A 23,247-nucleotide genomic window follows, 5' to 3' on the forward strand; every position below is an offset into this window, starting at 1 on the left:
GTTTCTGTTGCCATGGTTTCCCGTGTTTACAGTCTACATTAAGGTCCCGGTCACCGAACTCTGACCCCCGGTAACCTCCAGTGTTCACATGAAGGTGTGGATAGATTAAGATGAACACCCCCCCTCCCCCATTACCCTCATTTTGTGATGGTAATGGGGGAGGGGGGGTCTCTACTGTCCTAGTGGGATATGGGAAGGGGGGGGGGGCTGTCAGTACTGTCCACGGGGGGGCCGGGAGCGGTAATCCTCTGGCCCCGCAGCATCCTCCCTCCCGCGCCTCTCGCCGCTGCAGCATCTCCTCACGACCCGTCCGTGGGATGAGCACCGGAGAGCCGCCCGGTGGACCCCCGCTGATCCCGCGTCCGTTCCGCTCGGGTCGTTCTGGAGGCGTCATGGGGCAGAACCGTGGAGCCCCCCCCCGGATTGTGACACCACAGCTCGGCTCGTCCTGCGAATAAAACCCGGACACCGCGACGTGGAGATGAAGCTGTGAAGACTCTCATCTGTGAGTACCTCCAGGAGGAAGTTAGGAGGGTTCTGCGTGTCGGGAGAAGTTAGAGCTCCAGAATTAATCCAGAATAAATAGAATTAAAATAAATCATAACTAAAATATAAAGTTTCAGGGTTCAGTTCCGTTTAATATGATGATAAATGCTGTAAAAGGATTAATAATAAATATAAATGCTGCAGGTCAGACCGCTATAATATAATATTTAATATGTAATATTTAATGTGCAATATTAATAATAATATTCTTAATATTTAATATATAGTATTTAATATATATCTGATGGAGATGTGGTTTATTTTCACTGCGCCCTGATGGGAATTAAAGGCTTACGCCGTTAGATAATTCACATCAAACATTCTGTGACCCCCCCCCCCCATGAAACATTCAACGCTTCACACGTCACACACCTGAACAGGTGTCTTCTCCTCAGGTCACGTGACACTCAGACGAGTTCCGACCCGTTAGTGGGTCTAGATGTTCTACAAAGTCTGAATGTAACACTATGAAAACAGAAGGTGATCAGGAATTTTTAATCGTAACCTTTGAAGAAGTTAGAGGAAGTAGATGGAGGGGAGACAGGAAGTAGATGGAGGGGAGACAGGAAATGGATGGCGGGGAGACAGGAAGTAGATGGAGGGAGGACAGGAAATGGATGGCGGGGAGACAGGAAGTAGATGGAGGGAGGACAGGAAATAGATGGAGGGGAGACAGGAAGTAGATGGTGGTGAGATGCTGAACCTCCCAGACTTGAGGAGTGAAAACATGGTGACATCACAGAACTGGGTGTGATGTCATGTGACACGACGTGTCTCTGATCTTATTCATGATTAGATTTACAGATTGAACCCGAACCCCCAATGCCTACACTAACCCCTAACACTAAACCCTAAACCCTAAAACCTAAGCCCCTAAACCCTAACCCCTAAACCTAAAACCAAAACCCTAACCCCTAAAACCTAAGCCCCTAAAACCTAAGGCCCTAAACCCTAACCCCTAAACCCTAAAACTTAAACCCTAACCCCAAAACCCCTAAACCCTAAGCCCCTAAACCCTAACCCCTAAACCTAAACCCTAACCCCAACCCCTAAACCCTAACCCCTAAACCCAACCCCTAAACCCTAAGCCCCTAAACCCTAAGTCCCTAAACCCTTACCCCAACCTCTAAACCCTAACCCCAACCCCTAAACACTAACCCCTATAATCTAAACCCTAACCCCTAAACCCTAACCCTAACCCCTAAACCCTAACCCCTCAACCCTAACCCAACCCCTAAACCCTAACCCCTAAAATCTAAACCCTAAACCTTAACCCCAACCCCTAAACCCTAACCCCAACCCCTAAACCCCAACCCCTAAAATCTAGCCCCTAACCCCTAAGCCCCTAAACCCTAACCCTAAACCCTAAACCCCTAAACCCTAACCCCTAAACCCCTCAAACCTAAACCCTAACCCCTAGCCCTAACCCCTAAACCTTAACCCCTAAACCCTAACCCCTATCCTTAACCCCTAAACCCTAACCCCTATCCCTAACCCCTAACCCTAAACTCTAACTCGAAACCCTAACCCCTAGCCCTAACCCCTAAACCTTAACCCCTAAAACCTAACCCCTTAAACCCTAACCCAAGCCCATAAACCCTTAAACCCTAACCCCTTAAACCCTAAATCTTAACCCCTAAACCCTAACCCCTTAAACCCTGAATCTTAAACCCTAAACCCTAGACCTTAACCTCTAACCTTCTAATCCTAACCCCGTTGACAGAACAGTCATCAAAACAACTTTCCTAATATGGACATTTCCTGCTTCTCTGTAATTTATTACATATTAAAGTGAATACCAATGTTTTTGATCTTTAAAGGAGTCATATATACAGTAAATGTACACATAGGGCATGTATTTATATACTTATATACAGGAATCCCTCGTTCCTCGCGGTTAATGCGTTCATGGAACCACACGCGATTAATGAATTCTGTGATACAATAACAATCTATCTTATTATTTATGTTAATTTAAACGTTCATGAACCCCCCCACCCTGATATTAAACCACCTTCTATCTGTGTTACCTTTAAAACACTCTGATGGACTGTTTAAAGCACTTTAGTGTCTCACGGAAGTCAGAGACTCACAGAACGTAGAACACGACAGGATGCTGTCAGCCAATAGGATGTGTGTACGGTATCACGTGACTGCCTTCTAAAAATCCACGATGAGGTGAAGTCACGAGATTTTATGCGCAAACGCACGAGGGAACACTTTGTACATTTAAAAAAATTTATATACTACTTTGATCCCAAAGGGAAATTAAGACAGCGCACTCTAGTTACTAGTTCAAACGCATGCATACACACAGTATATTAGTGAGTACAGGCCCCTGTAGCACACACACACACACACACACACACACACACACACACGGGGGCCTGTAGTCATGCAGGGAGGTAGAGTGGCAGCAGCTCCTTCTTGGTGCGCCTCAAATGAGCAATTTGTAAAGGGGACGGCACCTTGCTCAAGGGCGCCTCGGCAGTGCTCCAGAGGTGAGCTGACAGTGGGAGGTGTCAGTGGGAGCTGACACCTCCCACTGTCAGCTCACCTCTGGGTATTTTTTGGGGGGGCGGGAGCGGGAATCGAACCGCCGATCTTGGATCATAGGACGACCCACTCTACCGCCCGCTTTACCGCTGAGCCACTGCCGCCCCTATGTATTAATTGTGTAATATATATATATATATATATACATATACAGTATATATAATGTATACATATAAATATACATATGAACATATATACATGTGTGTGTATATATGTTCATATACTGTATGTGTATATTTATATGTATATATACAATATATACATATAAATTAGATAGGTGTGTGTGTGTGTGTGTGTGTGTGTGTGTGTGTGTGTGTGTGTGTGTGTGTGTGTGTGTGTGTGTGTGTGTGTGTGTGTGTGTGTGTGTGTGTGTGTGTGTTAATTAATCCCATCTGGTTGTTATGGGATTAAATCTCGTTCAGTGGAAACTGTTTTTGTGTGTCATCCAGTTTGAGCAGCGATCATTGATCAATACATGTATTGATAATGTGAGGAGCTGATAATCTGTTGGGTTCAGACCTCTTTAAAGCCGGGGGGGGGTCTGATCTGAGATCAATCCGGTCCAAATCAGCAGATCAAGTGCAGCAGATGATGATGATGATGATGATGGTGAGGATGGTGAGGATGGTGAGGATGGTGAGGATGATGATGGTGATGATGATGATGGTGATGATGGTGAGGATGATGATGGTGATGATGATGATGGTGATGATGGTGAGGATGATGATGGTGATGATGATGATGATGGTGAGGATGGTGAGGATGATGATGGTGATGATGATGATGATGGTGAGGATGGTGAGGATGATGATGGTGAGGATGATGATGATGGTGATGATGATGATGGTGAGGATGATGATGATGGTGAGGATGATGATGGTGAGGATGATGATGATGATGATGGTGAGGAGGATGATGGTGATGATGGTGAGGATGATGATGGTGATGATGATGATGGTGAGGATGATGATGGTGAGGATGATGATGGTGAGGATGGTGAGGATGATGATGATGATGATGGTGAGGATGATGATGATGATGATGGTGAGGATGATGATGGTGAGGATGATGATGGTGAGGATGATGATGGTGAGGATGATGATGGTGAGGATGATGATGGTGAGGATGATGATGGTGAGGATCTTGCGCTGTGTGGAGGATCAGTGTGTCAGGACAGGAAGAGGCGGAGCCTGGGGCTCAGGGGGTGTGAAGGGGTCAGAGGTAACACAGACTGATGCTGTGTGTGGAAGCGGGGACCAAAGCGAACCAGAGGTGTTCTCCTTGGGGTGGGGGCCAGACTCACCTTCACCTGGTTTGATAGAGCTAACAACCGACAGCTAAAACCACGTCTCTGGGGGGGCGGGGTCAAGACTTAATCCGTGGGGTTGGTAACAGGACGCTGGGGGCAGAATGTCTCTGGACGCCCCCCAGGTCCACCTTCACCTAAAGCCTCTGAGCAGAAACACGTTTCATTACTGAGGGATTAAACACGGGAAGCAGCTGTTTGATGAACGCTGACCTCTAGAGGACAGACTGGGTTCTACAGGGGGGGGCACGACCCCGGCACAGCCTGGAGGAGGTTTTGTGTGGTACATTTAGCTGGAGGTCAGAACCAATTTACTCCCTAACCCCTGACCTCTAGTCCCTAATCCTAACCCTAACCGTTAACCTCTAATCCCTAACCTCTAACCCCTAATTCTAACCCCTAACCCATGACTTCTAACCCCTAATCCTAACCCTAACCCCTAACCCCAATTCCTAATCCCAATCTCTAACTCATAACCCTTAACCCCTCCCCCTAACCCACACTCTAGCTCACTCTATGCTAAGTGTTAGCATCACTGCAGCTGTTTTAAATGCACAGCACGTGACACGTGTCAGACTCCTCCCACTCCAGTTTGCCTGTAAGACAGAGTGAAGGGTTTAGGGTTCCCTCTAGACTAGATGTCAGTGACAGATTCCTCTGCTTCCTTTCCTCGTCTCCTTTCCTCGTCTCCTTTCCTCGCCTCCTTTCCTCTCCTCCTTTCCTCGCCTCCTATCCTCCTGCAGCTGTGAGTTCCTTCTGGAGGCGGCTCAGGATGAAAAGATGGCGGCCATGTTGTTACCAACGGGTCCTGACGGCTTGCGGCGGTTAACCCGTGAGTCCCTGGCGGCGCTGGAGCAGCGGCTTCTGGAGGAGGGGGCCAAAGCCGACCCCCAGAAGAGCACGGAGCCGCCCCGCCCCCGGGCCGACCTGGAGGCGGGCAAACAGCTGCCCCGCATCTACGGCGAGGTCCCGCCAGAACTCATCGGGATCCCGCTGGAGGACATCGACCCGTTCTACTACAAGGACCAGAGGGTGAGTGGGGTCAGAGGTCAGCGAGGCTGACCTCACAGGTTTCAGATGGAACACTGTTTAATTTGTTTGATGACAGAACCGAAGGGAAACTGTGATGATGGTTGTTATGAGGTCAAAGGTCAGTCGTGGGCCGCTGTCAGACGACCCACGACTGTGGTGCATCTTTGGGCATCACCTTCAGGGCGTCGCCGCCGGCGACAGGATTATCCAGAGATGGAGGAGAGAAATAATCCACATCTGTCGAGTCGGCTGCTTCTTGGAGGAGGAACCCAGATGGTCGACGCGGCGCAGACACAACATCCTGCAGGGGGAGGAGCCTCAGAGCTGCGTCCTGATTGGCCTCTAATCCCACTGTCTCTTGTCTCTGCAGACGTTTGTGGTGGTGAACAAAGGGAAGGCCATCTTCAGGTTCAGCGCCACCTCAGCGCTCTACGTCCTGAGTCCGTTCCACTTCCTCAGACTGATCGCCATCAGGGTTCTGGTCCACTCATATCCTTTGTGGCACCTGATTGGTGGAGATACGAATAAATTACAACCCGTCCCACGCTTTATTGTAATGTTCTACCTCAGTGTTCTCCAAGCAGCTTAACGTCAGACCGCTAAGGTGTGGAGGATAAATCCAACACGATGAAACACGACCAGCATGAAACTGTTTTATTCTAACTCTAATAATAAACATGAATCCAGTTTGTATCAACTTTATTAGCAGCGTCCTCGTAGCATCGCTAAGGCTAAGCTAAGGTTTGTTTCTTGTTGGTTCTGCTAGCTTGGGAGCTTCAGTTTAGCGGTCAGAGTGGCCCCTTTAAGAAGGTAGTCATGTGATCGAGGCAAGCATCTCGACACGGACCGGTACAGACTGACCCACAGACCGGTACCGGTCCACGGCCCGGGGGTTGGGGACCGCTGGTGAAGAGGTTTCCCTCCAGGAGACGACGGCCTGTTATCAGCCCAGCCCAGCGTGTCTCCTGTGGCGTTCGTGTCCACCCGTTCCGTGACAGCGACGATGGCCCTGATGTGCTGTTAAATGGAATTTGCTGGTCTCCATAATCTGCCTTTACCCTGCTGGTAAAGCCGTTTGGCACGCGGCCCGTCTATACGTTCTGGTTCAGGGATTAGAGAACCTTAACCTCCGGCCCACGTTGTTCAGCCTGTTCATCATGTTCACCATCCTCACCAACTGCTGCTTCATGGCCATGTCGGACCCGGCGCCGTGGACCAAACACCTGGAGTGAGTATGGAACGCGGCCCGACACCACCGGGTTCCTGTACTTCCTGTTTTCCACGCCTCGGTTCCTCCCTGCGGTTCATTCTGAAGCATGGAACCGTGTCATCAGGTCGGTGTCACGCGGCGCCGCGCTCAGGGTGTCTCCCTCCCCTCCCTTCAGGTACACGTTCACCGCCATCTACACCTTCGAGTCGGCCATCAAGATCTTTGCCCGAGGCTTCTGCGTGGTTCCCTTCACCTTCCTGAGGGATCCGTGGAACTGGCTGGACTTCACCGTCATCATCATGGCGTGAGTCTCCTCCTGAGCGTTTTGGCGCCCTTCAGCCCCTCGTTTCGGTTCCTCAGGTGTGTCCATCGCCCTGCAGGTACGTGACGGAGTTCATTGACCTGGGGAACGTGTCGGCGTTGAGGACCTTCAGGGTTCTCCGAGCGCTGAAGACCATCTCCGTCATCCCAGGTGAGCGCGCCCCCACCTCCACTGATGTCGCCGGGCGGTCTGGGCGTTAACGTGTTTGCTCCGCCCCCCAGGCCTGAAGACCATCGTGGGCGCGCTCATCCAGTCGGTGAGGAAGCTGGCGGACGTGATGATCCTCACCGTCTTCTGCCTGAGCGTCTTCGCCCTGATTGGCCTGCAGCTCTTCATGGGGCTCCTGCGACAGAAGTGCATCCGCTCGCTGGAGCACTGCCCCAACACCACCGGGGGCGCCGACGAGTCCTTCATCTGCAACAACCGCACCTGGACCTCCAGGACCGACTTCCTCACCAGCGAAGGTGAGGAGGAGGAGGAGCGACGTCTGGAGGGGTTCATTCAGAGAAGATGGAGTCATTCTTATTTTTACCCCCTCAGATAATTTCTACAAAGTGGAAGGAGCGAAGGACGCGCTGATCTGCGGCTACGGGACCGACGCCGGGTGAGTGGGGGCGGGGTTAATCGTGTGCAGGCTGTTGCGTAACATCAGGGCTGATCCGTGCGTGTCGCGTCGGATTGGAGACCGGAGCTCCGGCACGAAATCACTTCCAAGAAGAAGAAACAGATTTAATGATAAACGATTCTCAAGGCTGGTGAATCTGTAATGTATGGAGGAACCGCCCCTCAGGGGGAGGGGCCTGGCGTGGCAGGTGGCGTGGATAATCACCCTTCGACATGGAGGTTCCAGCTGGGAGTGGATGTCTGGAGAGTTCATGTTGTGGTGAGGTGAACTGGACCGGACCGGACCAGACCGGACCAGACCAGACCAGACCAGACTGGAATGAACCAGACTGGACCAGACCAGACTGGACCAGACCGGACTTGACCTGAATGGACCGGACCAGACTGGACCAGACCGGACCGGACCAGACCAGACTGGACCAGACCAGACTGGACCAGACCAGACTGGACCAGACCAGAATGGACTTGACCTGAATGGACCGGACCGGACCAGACCGGACCGGACCAGACTGGACCAGACCGGACCAGACCGGACCGGACCAGACTGGACCAGACCGGACCGGACCAGACTGGACCAGACCGGACCAGACCAGACTGGACTTGACCTGAATGGACCAGACCGGACCAGACCAGACCACACTGGAATGAACCAGACTGGACCAGACCAGACTGGACCAGACCGGACTTGACCTGAATGGACCGGACCAGACTGGACCAGACCGGACCGGACCAGACCAGACTGGAACAAACCAGACTGGACCAGGCCAGACCGGACCAAACTAAGACGGGACTGGACCGGACCAGACCAGACCGGAGGCCTGAGGCTGGCGTTCTGTCTCGTCCGTCTGTGAACCCAAACGGACTGCCCCCCTCCCTCGGAGCGACGGACTCTGTTCCCATGTGAAACGGGCCAACTATTGCTACTCATCCCCCCCAGAGTAATCCTCTCAAGCCAAATGCTTTTCAAACAGGCATAACGGGACGACTCCGCCCGGTGGACGGGTCGCACTGGACTAAATACCCATCTGTGTCAATCCCAACAAACGGCCTCTGTGAGCCAATCGGGAGGATGGACGATCGAAGAACGAGCCCGAGCCAGACGTCGTCATGGCAACGGCAGAAAAGCCTAATACTAGAACGACACTGATAATTAGAGGAACTACACGGTTCTGTCAGGCTTCACAGAGAACTCCTAATCCCCCTCTGGAAAGCCAGGACGTAATCCGCCCCAGAACTGAGATCCGACTCGGGACTAGAGACGATGTGAGGACATTCAGCAGGAAGTGACATCATAAAGGCCCAAATATTAGGTCAGTAAGATCAGGCTGATAGTCTAGCGCCGTGACCGTCCAGCTGTCCCAGGGTTTACCTCCACGTCACTGATTGGCCGTTTGTGGAGCAACATGGGATTACCCAAGAACCTCTGGGTGGATCCGAGGGTTGTTTCTGAGGAGAGGTTGAAACACCTAGAGAACCATTCTGAAACACCTGGAGAACCACCCCAAAACATCTGGAGAACCATCCTGAAACACCTAGACAACCATTCTGTGAAACACCTTGAGAACCATCCTGAAACATCTGGAGAACCACCCTGAAACACCTGGAGAACCACCCAGAAACACCTGGAGAACCATTGTGAAATTCCTAAAGAACCATCCTGAAACACCTAGAGAACCATCCTTAAACACCTAGACAACCATTCTGTGAAACACCTGGAGAACCACCCAGAAACACCTGGAGAACCATTGTGAAACTCCTAAAGAACCATCCTGAAACACCTAGAGAACCATCCTTAAACACCTAGACAACCATTCTGTGAAACACCTGGAGAACCATCCTGAAACACCTGGAGAACCATCCTGAAACACCTGGAGAACAATCCCAAGACTCCGGTGGTGATCCAGACCAGATCTGGTCGGTTGGTTCTCTGTCGCCACTTTTCTGGAAGCTAACTCCATGTTTTGGTCCAATCAGAGCCAGGATGGCTTCAGACCTAACGGGACGTTTCAGCCTGACGGGACGTTTCAGCCTGACGGGACGTTTCAGCCTGACGGGACGGTTCAGGTGACTTCCTGAGATGCTGTGGAGACAGGAAGTTAAGCAGTTCAGGATGGAGGACGTGAAACAGAGGAAGCTTAATCTCTTGAGTGAACTCCAACAAGTAATCCCTGAGTAGATTTCCAAATTAAAGCTCTGGATACACACACACACACACACACACACACACACACACACACACACACACACACACACACACACACACACACACACACACACACACACACACACACACACACTTTCATTTGGGCAGACAGTCTCATGCAAACGACTCCTCCTGGTTGGAGGACAGAAGACTCACCCCAAGACTCACCTGAAAACTCACCCCAAGACTCACCCCAAGACTCACCCCAAGACTCACCCCAAGACTCACCCCAAGACTCCCTCAAAGACTCACCCAAAGACTCACCTGAGGACTCACCTGAAGACTCACCAGCAGGTTCTGTTTGTGCCTTTTAAAGAGAAGATCGATGTTCCCATGGGTTTATCAGATGGGAAGGGAGATGCCACCGTCCTCCCTGTCCTCCCCCGGTCCTCCCCACCCCCCACCCTCCCGCCCCCCGGTTATTAGCGGCTGTAGCCTGCAGCTGTTCAACCTCCAGCTGTTTCCCTCCATTATGAAATGATGCTCTCAGACATGATGGCGTGCCGTCCAGGTGGTCCTCAGCTGGTTGTTAATATGATGCCTCAGAGCTGGACGCTTTTTAAACTGCAAACTGATCCATCTGGCTGGGGGTAATCCCTTTTGCCCCGGGGCATTTTAGTGCTTTTGCATGGAACTAACTTCAGCTGATGTAATTGTCGGTTCTGACTCATCCATTTGTCGTCCCTGAGGGGTCAAAGGTCACAGGGCGATGCTGTTACTGTCCCAGCTGCTGCTGGTGTAATCGTCCTGTTTTCTTTAACAGGAAGTGTCCCGATGGGTTCGACTGCCTGAAGGTGGGCAGGAACCCCAACTACGGCTACACCAGCTTCGACACCTTTGGCTGGGCGTTCCTGGCCCTCTTCCGGCTCATGACTCAGGACTACTGGGAGAAACTCTTCCACCAGGTGTTCCTCCTTCACCACCACGTCAACAGATTTAGTGTCCTTCAGCATGCTGTTTTGGTTCTGACCCATAGCTGTATTGATAGTCTCATCCGTGCTGCTCTGACCAATCACTTACAGCTATATCCGAGAAAATCAAAAAGTAAATGACGACCTTAGCTCAGCCTAAGTTCCCAGGACAGAATAAAAGATTCAGGAAGTAGCCGGAAACACAACTGTAAAAGTCCTGTTGTCATGTTGTGTTGCTGGAGCATCATGTAACCTTTAACAACTTAAGAAAACAAATTAATGATTCATTGATTTTTCATAAAGCTTATTCGATTGATCCAAGTGGACTAAACCTCAAGGTATTCATTGAACCGGTTGATCAGGAAATAACAAAGTCTATCCAATAACAATTGATCACAAATACTGCTACATCATGGTCTCAACACTATCTTCCTCTAACAAGTGACCTTGATGGTACTCACTTCCTGTCTCGTCGCTCAGACCTTGCGCTCGGCAGGGAAGACCTACATGGTGTTCTTTGTGCTGGTGATCTTCCTGGGCTCCTTCTACCTGGTCAACCTCATTCTGGCTGTGGTGGCCATGGCCTATGAAGAGCAGAACCAGGCCACCATCGCTGAGGCCTGGCAGAAGGAGCGGGAGTTCCAGCTGGCGATGGAGCATCTCCGCAAAGAACAAAGAGTACGTCAGTGCTAACGAGTTATCAAAGACTTTCACATTTCCTGTGTTTTCACAAGCAAACAAATAGATCACGTCTTTGTGTTCAGTTGGCAGCCAAGAGACAAGCGCAAGAGACGGACTCCGTGTTGTCTCCAGAGCTGTCCCCCTTCTGCCTGAAGACAGGAAGCATCCGTAGAAACAGCAGCAGAAGAAGAAGATCTCACCGGACGGTGTCTGAGGAAATGGCTGAGGAAGAAGCTGAAGAGGAGTTCGACCCGCTGGACGACCCGATGGTGTGTCACCTAGAAACTACCCCCACAGTACTGATGATACCCCGCGGGCACTAACGTGCCCTCTTGTGTTTGTAGCCTCCGTTGTCTCCTCTTCCGGTGCACCCCCTGCTGGCCACGCTGTCCTCCCACCCCCTCAGCACCAGGAGAGGAAGCCAGAACAGCATCTTCAGCGCCTTCCGGGTGCGCCACAGTTCGGAAGCGGACTTTGGTGACGATGAGCACAGCGTTCACGGGGACGTCTTCAGGAGTCGAGCCAACTCCACAGCCACGCCCTGGAAGAGGAGGACGGGTAGCATCCGGAGCCACTGCTCCCAGAGCTTCACCCCCAGCCTCAATGTGAACGGCCGGCTCAACATCTCCCTGGACCACAACGGGGTCACCACCCTGGGTCTACTTACCCCCACCACCTCCATTCCTGCTCACAGCTTGGAGCGGTTCAGGGACGACATGGTGACGAGTTCTCAATTACCTCACAGTGATTTGAACACCCCAAAGGAGAAGACAGTCATTTACTCATGTCTGTGGTGTCTCCTGTCCACCAGAAACCCCCCCACACTGAGGACACCACCCCCAGACTTTTGCTTCATCCGTCGCCGACGGTGACCGAACCCTCTGTGGTGCTGAGGAAACGAGGGCTGAGCTCAGTTAGCTTCCTCAGCGACGCCATGGATGGTGAGTCCTGCTGGAGAGCAGAGGAACGGTTTCTGTTTCTGAGTTTAGAGTCTTGATTGGTGACAAGGACAAGCTATGCTAGCCTTCATGCTGAGATCAATCTCTGTGACCTGGTGGGGCATGAAGATGTCCAACTTCCATGTGCAATAGTTTGAGACTAACGTGTGCAAACATGATGTTAGTAGTTGTAGGTAATAGTTGATTTGTTAGATTTGTTTAGCTTCAGGATTAGCACAACTAGCTACAGGATTAGCACAACTAGCTAACACTATACGAAACGAGGTGTGAGGTTTCATGGGGGGGTTAGCAAGGTTACCCTGATGAATAACTCCCCGCAACACTGCTTTGCAGAGTTGGAAGAGTCCCGGCAGAAGTGTAATCCCTGTTGGTACACCTTCGCTAAGAAATACCTGATCTGGGATTGCTGCCCCTGGTGGCTGAAGATGAAGGAGTGGGTGAAGTACATGGTGATGGATCCCTTTCTGGACCTGGGCATCACCATATGCATCGTGTTGAACACCCTCTTCATGGCCCTGGAGCACTATCCCATGACGGAGGAGTTCAACACCATGCTGTCAGTGGGCAATCTGGTAAGGGCTTCTTAAAGACGGGGTTTGGTGGTTTCAGACATCTCCTTCAGACCTCCATTCATTCTGAAAGCTATCATCTGGAGAACCTCACTGCGTTCTGTGTTTTCTAGGTGTTCACAGGGATCTTCACAGCTGAGATGGTCCTGAAGCTGATCGCCCTGGATCCCTACTACTACTTCCAACAGGGCTGGAACATCTTTGACGGCATCATCGTGTGTCTCAGTCTGATGGAGTTGGGTCTCTCCAACGTGGAAGGCCTGTCTGTGCTTCGCTCCTTCAGACTGGTAACAGAAACCTCTGCCCATAACACCTTCGTCTTTAAAACTCTACCGTCCAACAAGTCTCATGTCTTTCTCCACCCAGTTGAGAGTCTTCAAGTTGGCCAAATCCTGGCCCACTCTCAACACTCTAATCAAGATCATCGGGAACTCGGTGGGTGCCCTGGGCAACCTGACCCTGGTGTTGGCCATCATCGTCTTCATCTTCGCCGTGGTGGGAATGCAGCTGTTTGGCAAGAACTACCAGGACTGTGTGTGTAAGATCTCCTTCGACTGCCAGCTGCCCCGCTGGCACATGAAGGACTTCTTCCACTCCTTCCTCATCGTGTTCCGGGTCCTGTGTGGGGAGTGGATCGAGACCATGTGGGACTGCATGGAGGTGGCCGGCCAGCCCCTCTGCATCCTGGTCTTCATGCTGGTCATGGTCATCGGGAACCTGGTGGTGAGCGTCCACTCTACGTTTGTAATGACGGGTTTATATCGATTATCAAAGTCCACCATCAGAGCAGCACCGCTGAGGAAGACACTTCCTGTTCCAGTCCAGGTCTAGAAGAAACCAGATCTCAAGACTTCTAGACTAACGTCTCGATTTGTTTGGTCTTTTCATTTGATTTGTTGAATTTACTGTAGTTACAGACCCTGACCCGCCTCCTGCTGTGATGTCACATCCTTATGATGATGTCACACGTAACCAGGGTTTACCAGAGAGGCACTGGTGGTTCGTTGTGATATATTTCACATGCTCAGGCTGTCCACAGAGAAATCGGTTAGCATCTTGCTAACTACCAGACAGATTAGCATTAGCAGATCATGTCTGAACGACATATGAACCATCTGTCGCCCTTCATGTATGATCTGCACATGGCGTTCAGGACGAAACCACAACACACACGCTGTGCTAAGGGGGCGGGGCTTATCCCTCGCTAATGAGCTAAGTGAGCTAATGAAGTGAGCAGCTGGGTGAACTTGTGACTTCAGGGAAGGATAGTCAGGTGTTTCCAGCAGGTGGAAGATGAAACCTCTGTGAGGACACGTCTATTTCCTGGTCTATCCACTGTGTCCAATCAGATGACGGGGTTTAGAAGAGTTAAACATCCATGGAGGGGCAGCCATTCACGTGTTGTGCTGCGTGTGGGAAGGTACTGCTGGATGTGGTTCAAACACCTGTTCCCAGCATGCACTCTGTTCCCCCTTGCCATTAAAGGCTAATTTGTTCCACATTTAATCCGGTGCTCTGAAGCGTGTTCAATCTGCCGTTGTCATGCTAACGATGAGCATCGGGTAGTTGATGGTAACCTCACGATGCTGATTAGCTCCGCCCTTCCCATGGCGAGTTTGCCCTGGTCAGGGCAAAACAGCGAGACCAATGGGGCAGAAACCTGCTCTGGAACGAAGGAGAAATCAGTTTATCCAGGGATTATCCTGGATGGGCGAGAAGGTCGGGGGGCGTTCATCACTAATCATCTGGTCATGCTCCCTCCTCCACTGGCTCAGGGCGAAAGATCATCCTGATCACACACACACACACACACACACACACACACACACACACACACACACACACACACACACACACACACACACACACACACACACACAGATTACTTGGGAGTTGGATGTTTGGTAACTTGAAGAGCCAGATGTGTCTGAGCTGATCTGCTCCTGATTCTGCACCGCAGGATTTTACACACATGTAGAAAATCGAAGCGTTTAATGTTGTTATGCCAATGTGGAGCTAACCTCGCTAACCTCTGCTCTGACTCGCTAACCTCTGCTCTGACTCATAGTAAGAAGATAAATGCTGACATCAACAAGACTTAATTACAGAAATTTAACCCATAATCAGGCTAAATGAGAAGCTATGCTATCTGCTATGCTATATACTATAAACTATGCTGCTATTCTATGCTATCAACTATGTAATGTTATGCTATCTGCTATGCTATGTACGCTATGGCACATGAGTCAAACCCAAGGCCCGGGGGCCAAATATGGCCCTCCACATGATTTAATGTGGCCTGTGAGGGCAGAAAAGGTCATAGTGTAAAAATAAATAGATCAAAAGTGTGCTTTGACCAAAACTACATTTCCCACAATGCAGTAGTTCAGCCCATTTTAACTGACTAAACGTTGTGAACAAAGTTAATGTCCTAACTTGTGTCTGATGTTATGTTTCTTTATTGATTGATGGTTTGATCCTTGATTGATGGAGTTCTGTGGGTTTAATAACCTGACAAATGAAAAGGATTTATGTTAGAACAGAGAAACAAACAAACATGTTTTTTCTGTCTAACTGTAATGTTTGGAACTAGAATCAGTCAGAAATTCAGTTATTTAACATTAAGGAGTAGTTACATTTAGTTACATTACACTGAGTTACATTTAGTTACATTTATTAGTTACATTAAGGAGTAGTTACATTTAGTTACATTACACTGAGTTACATTTAGTTACATTTATTAGTTACATTAAGGAGTAGTTACATTTAGTTACATTACACTGAGTTACATTTAGTTACATTTATTAGTTACATTAAGGAGTAGTTACATTTAGTTACATTACACTGAGTTACATTTAGTTACATTTATTAGTTACATTAAGGAGTAGTTACATTTAGTTACATTACACTGAGTTACATTTAGTTACATTTATTAGTTACATTAAGGAGTAGTTACATTTAGTTACATTACACTGAGTTACATTTAGTTACATTTATTAGTTACATTAAGGAGTAGTTACATTTAGTTACATTACACTGAGTTACATTTAGTTACATTTATTAGTTACATTAAGGAGTAGTTACATTTAGTTACATTACATTGAGTTACATTTAGTTACATTTATTAGTTACATTAAGGAGTAGTTACATTTAGTTACATTTATTAGTTACAGCTGACCCTTTGAGGACAGCCGTGATGCTGTGGAAATGAGTTTGACACCTCTGTTCTATGCTATCTGCTATGCTACGCTAACTACTGTGCTATGCTACCTGTTCCAGGTGCTGAACCTGTTCCTGGCGCTGCTGCTCAGCTCCTTCAGCTCTGATAACCTCTCGGCTCCGGACGAAGACGGCGACCTGAACAACATCCAGGTGGCCATCGCCCGCATCACCGCCGCCGTCTCCTGGCTGCTGGAGGGCGCCGTGGAGCTGTCCCACCGCCGCCTGAAGCGCCCCACCAGGGATGGCGTCCAGCTGGTGGGGAACCACGTGGAGAGCAACGGGGGGGTGTTTGGACGCGTGGCGGCGGCGCCGGAGGAGGAGGAGGACAGCTACATGACCAACCCCCACCTGACGGTGGTGGTGCCCATCGCCCCGGGGGAGTCGGACGTGGAGTTCCTGGAGGAGGAGAACTCCGACTCGTCGGAGGACGAAGACAACAAACCGGTGAGAGTCACCCCCCCCCCCACGCTGTGGGGTCACAAACCGGTAGGTGAACAGGTGTGTGTGTGCAGGAGAAGGTCAGCCTATCAGAGGGCAGCACGGTGGACCTGAGGAAACCTGGAGACGAGGCGGACGACCTGTCAGAGCTGGGGGAGGAGAACATGGAGCCGGAGGAGTGTTTCCCTGAAGGTCAGGACTCCGCTTTGAACGCTGGTGTGTGTGTGTGTGTGTGTGTGTGTTAACCTGTGTGTGACCCATCAGTGTGTGTGAGGCGCTGCCCCTGCTGCACCGTCGACACCAGGGGGGGTCTGGGTCAGGCCTGGTGGAGGCTGAGGAAGACCTGCTACCAGATTGTGGAGCACAGCTGGTTTGAGACCTTCATCATCTTCATGATCCTGCTGAGCAGCGGCGCTCTGGTACGGCCAATCAGGACGGGTTAGCATTAGCACTAAGCTAAGTTGTGTTAGCTAGCAGCGGCTAACCAGCAGCACGCCGTGGTGTCTCCTCCGCAGGCCTTCGAGGACATCTACATCGAGAAGAGGAAGTTCATCAAGGTGATCCTGGAGTCGGCCGACAAGGTGTTCTCCTACATCTTCGTGCTGGAGATGTTCCTCAAGTGGACCGCCTACGGCTTCAAGAAGTACTTCACCAACTACTGGTGCTGGCTGGACTTCCTCATCGTGGACGTAAGCCAGCGTTTAGACGCATCCCAGATTCTGTGGCTTCACGCCAGCGATGATGTGATATTTGTGCCGCGCCCCTCTCACCATCACCAGTTAGAACCAGTCAAACATACATAAATATACGCGTCTCCATGACAACCGGTGGGTTAAATGATGGGGGCCTTGGTTCTAAAGCCCAACCTGACTCCTCTGATCTCACACCTGCTACACAGGTGGCCACCGACCGCTCTGTCGTCAGGGTGAGTATGGGGGCGGGGCTGGAACCCACTCAGGTGTGTTTGTGCCTCCTGTGAGGTGAAAGCCAGAGTCCTGCTGCTAAACGGACCCCCCCGGACCCGACCGGCCCCTGCAGAACGCTGGCTTTCACGTCACGACGCCTGCAGGTCCACGCTGGTTCATCTACAGGAGATGAGTTCCGCCTGCGGGGGCGTGAACACGTTACAGTCCGGTCAGCGAGGGCGACCCGTCGGTCTGACAGACGCCTTCAGAACCTCTGAATAGACTTTTATAAAGAAACAGCTGGTCTGAAAGTCTCCTCAACCACCTGATGATCGATTGGATGAAAAATTGGGAAACTAATTTATTAGAGATGTAAAAGTTCTTTATAAAACTCCCTCTATTTGATATATATGCATGTTGTATGTATATATAGCTGCGTATGGACTCACCTCTGTGTGTGCTTCCTGTTTGTGTGTGTCATCACTTCCTGTGACGGGGTCATTGGACAGCCGGACGCCATCGCTGTGGTTCTGGATGAGAACTGAGATATAAATCACTGAGTCGTGGGCGTAGCGGCGTCTCGTCCCCCCCCCCCCCCAGGAATCCCTCAGACGTCACTGAGAATAGAGTGGAAGTCTGATTTCACTGAAACACGACTAAATCCAAATCCAGACCGGCGGACTAACTGTGGAACGTCCCACAGCTCAAACCGAGCTCCTCCAATGTTCGCCTGAAGTTTTGTTTCTTTAAACCGAGCAGGAGTGAAGGTTCCTGTCTCGCTGCTCACCTGTCTCTCTCTCTCTGCTCCCTGTAGGTGTCCCTGATTAGCCTGATAGCAAACTCACTGGGATACTCGGACTTTGCTGCCATCAAGTCCCTGAGGACCCTGCGGGCGCTGAGGCCCCTCAGAGCTCTGTCCAGATTTGAGGGAATGAGGGTTAGAAGTTCTTTCGTTTAACCCAAATCAGCCAATAGCTGGGTAGAACCGACGACCACAGGTGTGGGCGGGGCTGTTTCTCAGCCGTTGGTCTCTGTTGCTCCTCAGGTGGTGGTGAACGCCCTGATCGGCGCCATCCCCTCCATCATGAACGTGCTGCTGGTCTGCCTGATCTTCTGGCTCATCTTCAGCATCATGGGCGTCAACCTGTTCGCCGGCAAGTTTGGGAAGTGTGTGAACCGGACCGGCTTCATCCACAGTGTGTCCCTGGTCAACAACAAGTCCGACTGCCTGGCCATGAACCACACCCAGTTCTACTGGACCAGGGTGAAGGTCAACTTCGACAACGTGGGGCTGGGCTACCTCTCCCTCTTGCAAGTGGTGAGTTTCCTCCTGGGGGGAGGCGGTCAGTCCAGGAACCGACAGGTGGTGACGTCTTCTTGTCTCCTAGGCGACCTTCAAGGGATGGATGGAGATCATGCACGCGGCGGTGGACTCCAGAGGGGTAGGCGTGTCCGTCTGCGTCCAGCTGTGACATCACAGACGTGGCGGTAACCTGGCAACGCGCTTTGGTTTCAGGTGGAGGAGCAACCCGTCAGGGAGATCAACCTCTACATGTACCTGTACTTCGTGGTCTTCATCATTTTCGGCTCCTTCTTCACCCTCAACCTCTTCATCGGGGTCATCATCGACAACTTCAACCAGCAGAAGAGAAAGATGAGTATCTGACCCCCGTTTGACGCAGCATCGCCGGAGAATTCTGTAAAATAATGTGGGTTGATGTTTGTGCTGGTACTTAGGAGGACAGGACATCTTCATGACGGAGGAGCAGAAGAAGTACTACAATGCCATGAAGAAGTTAGGAACCAAGAAGCCCCAGAAACCCATTCCCAGACCGACGGTATGCCCGTTTACACGCCTCACACCTGCTGTCCTGCTAGCACAGCTATGCTAATGAAGCTACACGTTTACCCTCGTAGAACGTCCTCCAGGCCTTCTTCTTCGATCTGGTCTCCAAGCAAGCGTTCGACATCATGATCATGATGCTGATCATCGTCAATATGGTGACCATGATGGTGGAGACGGACGAGCAGTCGGAGAGCACCGAGTCCATCCTGAACAAGATCAACCTGGTCTTCATCGTCATCTTCACCGCCGAATGCCTCATCAAGATCTTCGCCCTGCGCTGCTACTTCTTCACGATTGCGTGGAACATCTTCGACTTCGTGGTGATCATTCTGTCCATCGTGGGTGAGTCCAGAAATGAGTCTCTAACGGAGATATATATCACTGAGTCGTCAGCGTAACGCCATCTCGTCTTCCCTCTCCTCCAGGAATCGTTCTTGCAGACATCATCGAGAAGTACTTCGTGTCTCCCACCCTGTTTCGGGTCATCAGGCTGGCCCGGATCGGGCGTGTCCTTCGCCTCATCCGCGCCGCCAAAGGGATCCGGACGCTCCTGTTTGCCTTAATGATGTCCATGCCGGCGCTCTTCAACATTGGCCTCCTGCTCTTCCTCGTCATGTTCATCTACTCCATCTTCGGGATGGCCAACTTCGCCTACGTGAAGAAGCAGGACGGCATCGACGACATGTTCAACTTCGAGACCTTTGGGAACAGCATGATCTGCCTGTTCCAGATCAGCACCTCGGCGGGGTGGGACAACCTCCTCAGCCCCATCATGTCCACCTCCCCGGAGGAATGCGACCTGAACTTCGTCAACACGGGCACCAACACCCGGGGCAACTGCGGCAGCCCCTCGGTGGGCATCGCGTTCTTCGTCAGCTACATCATCATCTCCTTCCTCATCGTGGTCAACATGTACATCGCCATCATCCTGGAGAACTTCAGCGTGGCCACGGAGGAGAGCACCGAGCCGCTGAGCGAGGACGACTTCGAGATGTTCTACGAGGTGTGGGAGAAGTTCGACTCGGAGGCCACGCAGTTCATCGAGTTCTCCATGCTGTCCGTGTTCGCCGACACGCTGTCGGAGCCGCTCCGCATCGCCAAGCCCAACACCATGAAGCTGATCTCCATGGACCTGCCCATGGTGAGTGGCGACCGCATCCACTGCCTGGACATCCTGTTCGCCTTCACCAAGCGCGTCCTGGGCGAGTCGGGCGAGATGGACGCCCTGAAGCAGCAGATGGAGGAGAAGTTCATGATGACCAACCCGTCCAAGGTGTCCCACGAGCCCATCACCTCCACGCTGCGCCACAAGCTGGAGGAGGTGTCGGCCGTGGTCATCCAGCGCTGCTTCAGGAGGCACCTGGTGAAGCGGCAGCTGAAGCAGGCGTCCTACCTGTACCGCCAGATCACCTACGAGACGCAGGTGGACGTGGAGCACGCCCCCGAGAGGGAGGGGCTGATCGCCACCATGATCCAGCACTACGGCCCCGCCGGGCCGGAGGCGGGGCAGGCGGCGCTCGACTCGGGGATGTCCCGACCGCCATCGTACGAGAGCGTGACGCGGCCGGGCGGCGACGCCCCGTCGCCCAGACACCCCGGAGAAAACTACCAGGAAACGTTCCTCTGAGCGCGTGCAGAACTTTACAGCAGAGAATGTGGCCCAAAGGAATCATGGGAAAAGAGATGAACTATTTTATATATACAGGATGTATATAAATATAAATATATTTATTAGCAGACGTGAAGGAGATATTTTTACGTAAATCACAGCCTCTGTATAATTGTAAAAAACAGACGTGGTTCCTTTTTTGGGGGGGCGTTTGTTTAAATTATAATTCTGACCAATGAGAGCACAAATATCTACTGTATTATCATGATGGGGTTTCAAACCGTTCCTTTATAAATATTCATTTATGTATTTGTTTTAATTAGCTGGGTTTCATTCGAGCAACGTGTCAGACGACCGCTATTGTTCTCGTGTATTCACGATGATGCTAATGATGCTAACAATGCTAACTGGGCTTCATATCCAGCTGCACCAGAAACATGTTTTAAAGCTTCCAAACGGAGCCAATCATCTGTGGTTTGGGTCAAAGTTCAGTCATTTCTCACTCCTAGAAACGTTAGCTTTTGCTCTAGCCCACTAGGTCTGTTCACTCATTCATTTTAGTTCAGTTCGTATTAGCAGCACTTTTATGTAATACGTGTGCATCATCGAGGCAGAACAGAGGGATTGTGGGTAGAAAGTTAAAGTTATTTGACGACATCGACCACAATTAGCTCCTGATGCTAAATGTTAGCAACACGGCTAGTGGGAAATTCCAACGGTTTCATGTTGCAGAGAAAAACACACGTTTCACATTTTTGTCACGTTTGCTGTAAATTCTTTTGTCTGCATTCAAAGAAATTTGAACTATAGATTATTTTCAACGTTAGCTGTAGCTAGCAGGTTGTTACTGGCTAATATGTTTGTTTTTAAAATTGAATTTAAATTTTAATGAAAAGCACAAGCTATCCGGCTGCTAATATTACATGACGTTAGCTTCCTAATGCTAATATTACATGACGATAGCTTCCTAATGCTAATATTACATGACGTTAGCTTCCTAATGCTAATATTACATGACGATAGCTTCCTAATGCTAATATTACATGACGTTAGCTTCCTAATGCTAATATTACATGACGATAGCTTCCTAATGCTAATATTACATGATGTTGGCTTCTTAATGCAGCAAACGAGTTTCAAACGAGTGCATTGGGTCATGAAGGGCTGTGAGTTAAATAATCCAGATTAATGTGCCTGAACTGTGTCGGCTGAACCTCTGGAGAACGTTTGTTCCATCTGATGGACCCCAAAGCTTTTCTAACGTGTTTCTATCGAAAGACTTTTCATTTTGTAATGAAGACGTCCCCTCAGACCCGTCTGTACTGGATTCAGGCTGATCATTCACAGATTAAATGGGAATAAAATTCTTTTCTGGTTTTGATTATTGTCCAAGTTCATCAAGCTGTTGGCTGAAAAGCTCACTTAAACACAGAGGTATTATTACCTCCACTGGTTGGTTGGTTGGTTGGTCGGTGACAAAAACTCACAAAAAATGTTTAATTAATCCTTTAAAGTGTGAATTACAACGTAATTGCCAGAAAAAGCATTTTTTTGTAAAATAAGATCTAATGGAACCTTCTGACAATTTTTTTTTAATTTTTAATAATTTGTATATATCAGATTAAATTTCCAGAATGTTTGTTGCATGGACAATGCAGAAGTGTGTGTGATTGAACACCTCAGGTTTTTAGGAAAAAAATCACATCAAATTAATGATGTTGAAGCTTCAAACTGTGACAAGTGGAGTCAATCTGTTATGATCCACTGGGCTTTAAAGGGTTAATGACATCATGCATCTGTTAGATTTTAATAAATCTGCTGCATCATTAACAATAAAAATCTTCACTTGTGGAGAAATTCCATTAATTCCATTCCACAAATTTCCCCACTGTGGGACAATAAAGGTTTATTATTAATTATTAATTTATTTTCTATTTTTATTTATAATTTATTATTATTATTATTATTATAATATAAGGCGACAGGATTTCAGTTTTTCTGTGTTTTTCTTTTTTTAAACTGTTAAAAAAAAAAGTTAAATTTAAAAATGGAATGCTGCCAAATTTTCAGTTTGGGAAAAAAAATGGTCAAGGGTGCCAATTTGGATTAATCCCCGGAGAGATTTCCTCCTGGTTGTCGGGGGGGCGGGGGGTGGGGGTGGGGGGCAAATCCACCCGGAGCAGCTGGGATGAAGGATAATCTGTGTGTTAGAAAAAAATCACTTGTTTTAATTACACACACACATACGTACACATGTGGATATACATGCAACCATGATGCTGCACACACACACACACACACACACACA

General features: G+C 49.8%; 1 protein-coding gene across 1 annotated transcript; it reads left to right on the forward strand.

The window, feature by feature from the left end:
* The first annotated feature begins 304 nt into the window (after window positions 1-304).
* On the forward strand, window positions 305-22,302 carry LOC137612569 (sodium channel protein type 5 subunit alpha-like). The gene is made up of 28 exons (XM_068341155.1): window positions 305-505; window positions 5,152-5,440; window positions 5,811-5,929; window positions 6,579-6,668; window positions 6,826-6,954; window positions 7,031-7,122; window positions 7,194-7,436; window positions 7,513-7,576; window positions 10,563-10,704; window positions 11,191-11,388; window positions 11,475-11,660; window positions 11,736-12,110; window positions 12,203-12,332; window positions 12,684-12,922; window positions 13,033-13,206; window positions 13,286-13,642; window positions 16,199-16,585; window positions 16,654-16,771; window positions 16,844-16,998; window positions 17,095-17,268; window positions 17,478-17,504; window positions 18,299-18,421; window positions 18,530-18,802; window positions 18,873-18,926; window positions 19,001-19,142; window positions 19,222-19,322; window positions 19,402-19,672; window positions 19,756-22,302. The coding sequence occupies exons 2-28, from the start codon at window positions 5,189-5,191 to the stop codon at window positions 20,955-20,957; spliced, it is 5,817 nt and encodes a 1,938-aa protein (XP_068197256.1). The 5' UTR covers window positions 305-505; window positions 5,152-5,188; the 3' UTR covers window positions 20,958-22,302.
* The last annotated feature ends 945 nt before the right edge of the window (window positions 22,303-23,247 follow it).

Source organism: Antennarius striatus, chromosome 18, assembly GCF_040054535.1.
Source record: "Antennarius striatus isolate MH-2024 chromosome 18, ASM4005453v1, whole genome shotgun sequence".
Classification (NCBI taxonomy): Eukaryota; Metazoa; Chordata; class Actinopteri; order Lophiiformes; family Antennariidae; genus Antennarius; species Antennarius striatus.